This window comes from Arvicola amphibius, chromosome 12, assembly GCF_903992535.2.
Source record: "Arvicola amphibius chromosome 12, mArvAmp1.2, whole genome shotgun sequence".
NCBI classification, from domain to species: Eukaryota; Metazoa; Chordata; class Mammalia; order Rodentia; family Cricetidae; genus Arvicola; species Arvicola amphibius.
This window is the reverse complement of record NC_052058.2, coordinates 33,743,053-33,752,104: the sequence shown is the minus strand read 5'-3', so window position 1 is coordinate 33,752,104 and position 9,052 is coordinate 33,743,053. Positions and strand designations below refer to the sequence as shown.

The following is a 9,052-nucleotide window of genomic DNA, read 5'->3' as shown; positions in this document are numbered from 1 at the left end:
CCAGGCAGCTCCTGGAGGGGGAGCTGTGGTGCTCTCTTTTTCCCTGCAGGGTCAGCTTATTGGTAGGTGTCAGGATCTCCCGTTTTCTGCCCCAGAGCAGGTACCCTTCCCTACCTCTCCAGCTTCTGTGGTTCTGAACCAGACTTGTTAACACAGTCGGTGTTTCTGAGGCTTCCCTGCCCTTTTCTGAATGGAGCCATGGCATATTCATCTGGCGTTGCTGCTCCAGGGCTTTCTGTGGCAGAGACCTGCCTCTGCACGCTGCTGGAGTCTAAACTATCGGAGCTCATTGTCTCTCTTTCTCCTCAGATGACCCTGCTCCTACTTCGCAGACATCAGAGGAAGGCCAGGAAAGGTGGGTTTGTCTGGTGTCGGCCTACATGGGGCACTGAATGACGAGTGCCTGTCTCACTGCCACTGTGTTTTCTTGCATTGGTCAGGTGCATCCAATCCAGGCGTCCCTGGGGGCTTTCTGATCACGTAACTCCTCCTTCAGCTAGAGACTAGTCCTTTGGAACTCCAAAGCCCAATAGATTAATGGCTGCTGGAACATCCACCTTGCTTAGCCTCTCAGGCCCTGCTGATCACATGGCTGAGGAAAAAGGGGCTTCTTTGAGTCCTTCAGACAAAAGATGGAGGCTCATGGAACCTAAGCAGATTCAGGCAGGGCTGCTCAAGAAAGCGGGCCTCCTGGGCTCTGGAGCTGCTGCAGGGAAGGGTGGCCAAGATCTGGCGCATTCTGATCGGAGCCTATCAACAGCACTGGACAAGGCTGGACTGGACAGGCATCTGGGCTACAAGGCCTGCACAGAGCAGAGGCAGGGTTCCTCCACAGAGCTGTCATGTCTCCAGGAGAGGCCAGGCGACATTCAAGCCCTGAAGAGGAAGCCACAGGACCCAGAAGGCCAGCTTGGCATTCAGCAGCTGCCCCAGGATCTCCCCCGAGCCTTGGCTGACAGCACAGAGTGCTCAGTATGGTCGGGTGCAGCCCGGAGTGGGAAGAGAAGCGCATTCAGGAGGCCAGCCTCGCGCCTGGTGGAGAAGCCCAGGTGCTCCCCTGCGTTTCCAGACAGTGGAAACACAGAGGGCCCATGGGAGCTCTCGGGACTCATCACCACTGTGGATATCCCGTGTTGGGCTCAGCTGTCAGCTTTCAAGCTCACGGGAGATTTCTGGAGATTGCACATGCTGTCCCAGAACATTCTATTCTGCAATGCGTTCCACGGGGCTCCCACACCATGGCTGGATCACTCCCAAGTGCAAGCTTCCACATCGCCGACACCTTCTGCCACAGCCTGCCGGGTTCTCTTGCCACCCACGCTCTCATCCCCAGGCTTGCCCACTCAGAACTGGTGTGCAAAGTGTAACCTTGCCTTCCGTTTGACAGCTGACCTGGTCCTCCACATGCGGTCCCACCACAAAAGGGAGCATGGAGGCCCTGACCCGCATTCTAAGAAACGCAGAGAGGAAGTTCTCACTTGCCCCATTTGCCATGAGTACTTCCGGGAGCGCCACCATCTTTCCAGACATATGACGTCACACAGTTAGTGGTTGGCTAAGGAGGAACCCGATGGCCATAGTATCCAGTGCTCGGTGGTGAGGCATGGGGTGACTCCTGGCCTGCATTGAGAAGGTGGTCACAAGTGTCTTCATGATTGTTCCCTTTGCTTCGCAGAGGTGAATGGCTCAGTTATAATTTGACAGATGTCCCGGCCCTTGTGATGTGTTTTCCTGCAAAGCCATTCATTGAAATGGTGAGCTTTGCTCATGGGATTAGGGGATAAGGGGACCCATGACCCAGGGTGCAGGGCTGTTCCTGGCTCTGCTCCCAGTGCTCTGCCTGGAGCACACGGACACAACACCTTGGCTTTTCTGACCAGCAAGCCTGCATTCAATCTGGGCGCTTTCACCGCTGAGCCACAGACTTGGATATGTTTAACTTGCAGGCCCTCAGTTCTCTCGTTTTAAAATGGCGCATTAGCAGAATGTCATCGGTCTTGAGGAAGGTGTGTGGGAAGCGGCCAGCTCCTTTCCTGGTAGGTTGCAAGTACCGAGCACATGGAGCTCATGGTCACTGCTTGCGCTGGTCTGCTACATTACTTGTGAAATCTCAGGGGTGAATGAGGACTGTGTTTCTCTGCCACAAGCCTGCAGCAAAGCTGACGGTGAGCTTGACTTGGTAGACATGCTCAGGCTGCATTCAAGCCTATTGCCTGTCCCTGCTGGGTTACACAGTGAAGCTGGGAACACCTGATGGCAGCCAAAATGCCCAGCTAGATTCCCAGCTTCTGCCTGGGTCACAAGCCTAACCTTTGGGTCAGTGTAAATCCAGGCCCAAAGTGACCAAGTGGAAAAGTGGCCTGGCTGAATCCAGAGAGAGGAAAACAGAAATACATCACTTATTCAGCCTGATTTCTGGGTGCCATCCTTCCTTGTGATCCTGAGTTGGGCAGGAAAGAGCAACTGGAGGCCACTCAGAATGAGGTCCCCAGGAGGCACTTTATATTTTCATACCGTCCCCAAACACTATAGGACAAACTTGAAAAGGTTGACGACTTCCCTAAGGCCACCACTCTGGTGTATTGGTGGAACAAAATAATCCTGTGACCTACAGATCTGAGTTCTGTCTCTTCCAGCATGCTGCATGTCTGCTTAGCTAGTGTGGTCATGGAGCGTACGGCATGACTCAAGGATTGGAACTTGAGTCTGGCTTAGTCTCTTCATGTCCAGTTTCAACTTAATCTTGCTACTTGTGCACAAACACAGACACATAAACACATACAGAGACACACACAGATATACACAGGCACCCACACAGAGACTTACATAAACACACAGAGACAGACACACACAGACACAAACACATACAGATATACACAGACACACACAGGCACAGACACACACAGAGAGACTTATATAAACACACAGATACAGACACACAGAGACACACACTGACACAAACACACACAGATACACACAGACACAGATATACACAGACACACAGAGAGACTTGCATAAACACACACACAGATACAGACACACACAGAGAGACACACACAGACACAAACACACACAGATATACACAGACACACACAGGCACAGACACACAAAGACACAGACACACACACTCACACCCCACTTGAGTACTTTTCTCCGTCTTTTATACTAAGTAGCATAAAGATCTGCCTTGTTCACTGTAGTGCTCCTCACTAGAAGGAGTGGGAGTTTTGCTGTTTGTTTCCTGCTGTATTCCCATCACCTTGGACAAAGCATACACACAATAGACACTCAACAGGTATCTGCTGAAAGAAATAATAAATGGATGAGTTAATAAATGAATGATCTGCCTGACTCTAGCTTTGTTCCTGACAACTCTGGTGTTGGCATTGGGGGATAAGAGGTGGAATCTGTCAAGAGCGTGTTCATGCTTATTTCTGGCACAGTGGATTGACCCATGGTTTCTATGCCATCTCTTTGGAAGGGCCATGGTTCTGCAAAAGGTGCAGACGATGCTTAGGATTGGTGCCAACACAAGCTGTTTGGCAGTCTTTCAGATTTACAAGTTCAAGGATGTTCAGGAGCTCATGACTTAGGATTTGTTAGTGACACAGCTCCTCAGAGTGAGCACGCTGGGCTCCCCGACTTCCTCAGAGTGAGCACACTGGGCTCCCCGACTTCCTCAGAGTGAGCACGCTGGGCTCCCAGGCTTCTCCGGAATTCAAGGCCCCTCTTGTGTCCTCCTCCTTCACATCACTTTAAACTATGACTTCCTAACTTATCTCTTTCATAAAAAACAGTCTGGATATTTTTCATTCCTCAAAATTCACGCTCAAATCCCAGTTCCCTGTTTTCTCTCTGACGTCATGGCAGAAAAGAATAACCTCTGACCTTGGAGGAAGTCCTCACATGAGACATTTCATCTGCTGACATCCGTCCCTCTTTTACGTTCTAAAACTGTGAGCCAAAGATTCCTGTTGTTAATAACTGCCCAGTCTAGGGATTTTGTTACAGCAGCCTGAACAGAGGGGGCAGCTGCTTCCGTACACTGTTCACTTATTGCTTCTAGGGCGTAGAGATGACTCAGTGGTCCTCAGTTCTTCTTGTTCTTCCACGGGACCCAAGCTGGGTTCCCATCAGCTGCGCTGGGCTGTCACAGGCCTGAAACTCCAGCTTCAGGGGATCTAATACCCTCTTGTGGCCTCAGGGGATCTGACACCCTCTTTTTTAATATTTATTTATTTATTTATTATGTATACAATATTCTGTGTATCTGCCTGCAGGCCAGAAGAGGGCATCAGATCTCAGTTCAGATGGGATGGTTGTGAGCCACCATGTGGTTGCTGGGAATTGAACTCAGGACTTTTGGAAGAGCAGACAATGCTCTTAACAGCTGAGCCATATCTCCAGCTCCATGATTGTGGCCTCAGGGAATCTGACACCCTCTTGTGGCCTCAGGGGATCTGACCCCCTCTTGTGGCCTCAGGCCTGTCAGCACCCACCAAGGACAACCACTCCCACATCCATAAATAACAATTTAAAAAAATCTTGGGAAAATTAAGGCTTCTAAGAAGTCCTTAGGGACAAGGGATTGTGACTCAGTAGTAGGGTGCTTGTCTAGTATGTGTGAGACACAAGGCTCAGTTTCCAGCCACGCAAAAAGATAAAAAAGAATTTGGAAATGAGACTAAAATAAGATGCGGGAGAATTGTCTGTGTTCTGTCAATCATGTTATAAATAAGCGCTGATTGGCCAGACAGAAAATATAGGTGGGAAAACCAGACAGGAAGTAGAAATGATGTAATGAGAAAAGGAGAACTCTGGGAAGGAGGAAGTTGGTTCCTCCCACTCAGACACAGATCACTGAAGCAGCAGGATGTGATCTACACCACTGAAAGAAGGTACTGAGCCACATGGCTAACATAGATGAGAAAAATGGGTTAATCAAGATGTGAGAGTTAGCCAGTTAGAGGCTAGAGCTAATGGGCCAATCAGCTTTGTAACTTATAGAGATATATGTGTGATTTTGTTTGGGGCTAAACAGTTGTGGGAACCGGGCAGAACAGAAACCCAAACAAGCAGGCCTGGCCCCTTCATGTTACAATAAGACATTCTTTATTCAACTTACTAGGCAAGGTCTTTACCCAATTTGTATCCTGAGCACTTAGAGCGCTGAGTTTAGACCACCATTGAGGTTTTCCTTGACTATCATCTTGGAAACAGCTACAACCACTATGATGCCAGGTCCTCATTCTGAGCTTGTTGCAGATTCCTGGATCTTTAGGTCAGGGATCTAAACGCAAATGACTGTATATGGTTAGGAAAACACATACAGGCGAAGGTGCCGGAGCGCAGGCATGGCGGCTGCATGCCTCAGTGACAGGTCTTATCAAGAGCTTGGGTAGGTTTCCTGGGGGGAGCCCCCTCAGGTCCAGCCTGGAATGGGATAGAAGAGAGAGCAGCATAACTGAGTGCCACCTCCAACCCCTCGACACCTCCATGGCAATGAGTTCCCATGGGGCATGACCTGGAATAGACTAAAAGAGAGAACAGCAAGCCAGGAATTAAAGAAAGTAGTTGCCGACTAACTCAGCTGCTGTTTAACGCAGATGGGCAGATGAGTGCCTTCTTGGGGTGACTCAGAGGAGCGTTTCCTGGACTAGGACTGGGATCTTGATACCTTGCTTCCTTTCAGTGCATCCTGGCAATGAAAGTGACGTGGGCAATGTGGGATAGACTTGCTGATCCATGTCTGTGCAGAGGATGAAAGAGCTGTCACCTGGTGCCCCCAAGTCTGATGACGTCTAGCTGTTGAATGGGCTGGGGGCTAGGCCCAACCCTTCTAACCTCACTCCTGGCCCTCCCCTCATGAGCTCTGGAAGAAAACATGCTACTCAGGATGAAAGTGTGAAAAGCCAATTCAGCTCTTGCTTCCTTCATCCCCCGGGAAGAGATGACGCCCCCTAGAGGTATCCACAAGCCATTTCTCCAGATATTTCCCTTATCCCCACCATTTTCACAGTTTTCTTTTTACCAGTCTTGTTACAGGTAATATATTAAATGAAATATAAATCCTCTAAGATAGCCCCCTCCCCCCTTAAGGAACTTATTCTGTAATGGGATATGATTTAAGACACTTCTTAGGAGAGACTGTTTAGAAATCATTTGTATGAGGGATGCGAAGGAAAAGGAGGAGGTTTTAAATTTTGTTTTCCCTCTTTTATCCATGTTGTGTGTCCCAGGGCTGGGGGCAGGGGACCTCTCGGGTCTGGTCCCCTTGCTATCCTAAAATCCTGAGATTAAGAGACTATTTTCAGCACTAGCCAGCAAGGCAGCAGCTAAGTCCCTCTGGAACCAGTTGGTGGTAGCTAAGTGCCCTCCTGTGGAGACTAGAGGGAGAGCTTCCTGGCCCAGAACTGGGATTTAATATGCATACCTTCCTTTCATTTCACGTGGTAATGGTGGTGACCCTGGGCACAGTAAGGTAAAAGATAGATCAGGGGACTCTCCTCTGTTGTGTTGGCCTAGCCTCAAAATAGGGGTTCTGTGGGGATCACTATATGCTCTTCTCCTCCTCCTTGTTGAATGGAGTGTGATCTCTAATGCGTTGACAGAGAACAACAGAAGCCTCTTAGGCATGTCTTGCCCCACAACCGGTTTGGAGTCTGGGACTCTTACAATCCTCTAACCTTGCAGGTGATGGGAACGCCCGGACTATTAGAACCAGCTGGACTCTCAGGGGCACGCCAGCACCCTGGACAAAGGTCATGGGGTTGCCCCATCCCTTTCTGCTTATAGTATTAAGCTCCTTCTCCATCTGGTCTGTAGGAAGGGACAGGTAAGTCTGACCCTTGAGAGGAATGCTCCTAGAGAACAAGGCCTTTCAGTAAGATTAACCCCTTACAGCCCATATATGAGGCAAAAAGCTGGACAGGAACCAAGCTGGGGCCTCAATTCAAGAGAGAGAATGACAGAGAGTGCCAATAATAGAGTAATGTCAGATATTGACTCACCGGACTCTGATGATTGTGTGACCGAGGGGCCTGGACAAGGAAGGGTGGTGTCTGAGTGTCTCAAAGTAATATATGGGAGAGTCCAAGAAGCTAAGTTGGGAATAGGAGTTGCCTTGGCTTGATGGACCTGAGAGTGTGCTGGTAATAAGTGCAGACATGAGTTTCTGGGACCTGTGTGTGCGTTGTTCCTTTCCTCTTTCACTCTATCTGTGTCTCCAGATAGGTACCATGAGCCGCTCACATAAGGAAGACTGACTCGGTTTGCTATGCAGAGAATCTTAGCGTCTTTTAACTTCAAGTTCCCTTTCCAGGTCCGGGTCCAGGGGATACTGGAATGTGATGGAAACATTGGAATCTTCAGGCAGACAGATGCGGGTTGAGGTCCCACCCATTCCCTCACCAGTGGTGCCAGCCAGCTCTATTCTTTTAGAGGAAACAGCCTGGCTGATGGAGGCAGAGGGGGACCTCTGGAAGGAGCCTGGATTGTATTCAGACTCCTAAGAGTAGTCTGAGGGATCCGGCTGGAGAGTGGGTGGAAAAAAATCAGTGACTTAGGACCACAGCTGACATCATCCCCGGAAGATGCCTCCTGAGGATGCCGCTGCTGTTGGTCTGCCCCTGCCCCCTGGGCATCTGGAGGGATGCGGATGCCTTGACTCTCTGGTCACTTGTTCCAGATTGAATCTTCACCCCAGGTTCCTCTAACCAACCAAGGCAGAACCAGCTCACTCCCAGAGAGGTGGGCTCCCAAGGTATCCACTGTTGAATCAGAAAAATGATGGCATCTGACTTTGGCTAGACTTCTGATTAACTGTAATTTCTCACAGATGTAATATTTACGTCCCCTAATGAACACATGAGGGAGCTGAGGCCCGAAGAGTGAAGTAAGTCTCTCGGAATCACACAAGCAGGGAGAGACTGTACTGGTCTTTGCACTGAGGCAGGCTGACTCTAGTCTAGGACCATTGCCTCTTAGGGACTCTTCTCTAGGCAGTGCAGTTGGGACTGAATCGCCCCAGAATGCAAACTGTAGGTGGCCCAAAGGAGAGCAAGCCTACTGTGTGGCCTCAGGCAGGTTTCTGAGCTTCCTGCATCTTAGTGGCCTCCCATTTGAAGGGTGGCGGTAATGGTTGCTCATGTGAAAACTAAGAACTTTGATTATCCTCCCTGTGGAACATCCATGGGCTCCCTAACATCTGCTGCCCCCAAAGCGCTTGGTCTCAGGCCTAAAATCTCCATCCGTAAATGCCTACAGTGCCAGATAAGGAGAGAAAAGAACGCACAGAAAAACCTCTGGTGCTGTGATTCCAGACACAATTTTGTCTTTTGGGATAACTGCTATATCTGGGAATTGTGCTATATGCTTATTATGAGGACCTAGAACAAGAACAAAATATTAAAAAGGATGATAGAAATACCACTGACAGGTCTCTCAGTAAGAATTAAATCAGGTTATAACCTAAACTAGAGGAAGAAGTGAGAGAGGGAAGAGAGGAAGGGAAAGAGGAGGAAGGAGGGCGGGGATTCCTAAAATTTAAATGCCTAAGCACCACAAAGCACTCACACATTTACCTTATAAGGGAAAACAGAGGCCATGTCATGAGATTACTAACAAATCCCCCAGCTATTGTCCCACTCTATGTAGCCAGACAGGACCTGCAGTGTTGCCTTGCCCTGGATTGGAGAGAGTCTAGACAGCGTCAGTTCAAGCATGTCCCTTGAAGTTTGGTTGCTGTACTTGGAAATCTTTGCTCTTTGGTTGGGAGGTTAGAGTTCTGTTATCTTCGGAAAGCTCTGCCACTTTATCAGGGCCTGGCCAGTTACAGCTTAACCTTCCCAGAAGCCAGGGCTAAACAATACAGGTGTGTGGTCCTGTTTTAATTATTTTATCTTTAAATTAGTTTTTTAAAGCATTGGAAGCAAGTTGTATGAATCCCAGGGCACCAGCCAGAGGCTTTGCTCCCTACATCACCTCTGGGCCCTAGAGCTCCTCGCTTTTGGTAGGGTGTCTGGGGGCTGTAGCCGGGGGGCAGTATAGACTT

The 9,052-nt window shown here is 49.3% G+C and overlaps 1 protein-coding gene across 1 annotated transcript; it reads left to right on the top strand.

The window, feature by feature from the left end:
* The first annotated feature begins 537 nt into the window (after window positions 1-537).
* Window positions 538-1,548, top strand: Znf488 (zinc finger protein 488). Its single transcript, XM_038348663.1, has one exon. The coding sequence runs from the start codon at window positions 538-540 to the stop codon at window positions 1,546-1,548; it is 1,011 nt and encodes a 336-aa protein (XP_038204591.1).
* The last annotated feature ends 7,504 nt before the right edge of the window (window positions 1,549-9,052 follow it).

What these genes read in the sequence shown, in the direction of transcription:
- Znf488 (XM_038348663.1), top strand. Translation starts at nt 538, where the DNA reads ATGGCTGCTGGAACATCCACCTTGCTTAGCCTCTCAGGCCCTGCTGAT.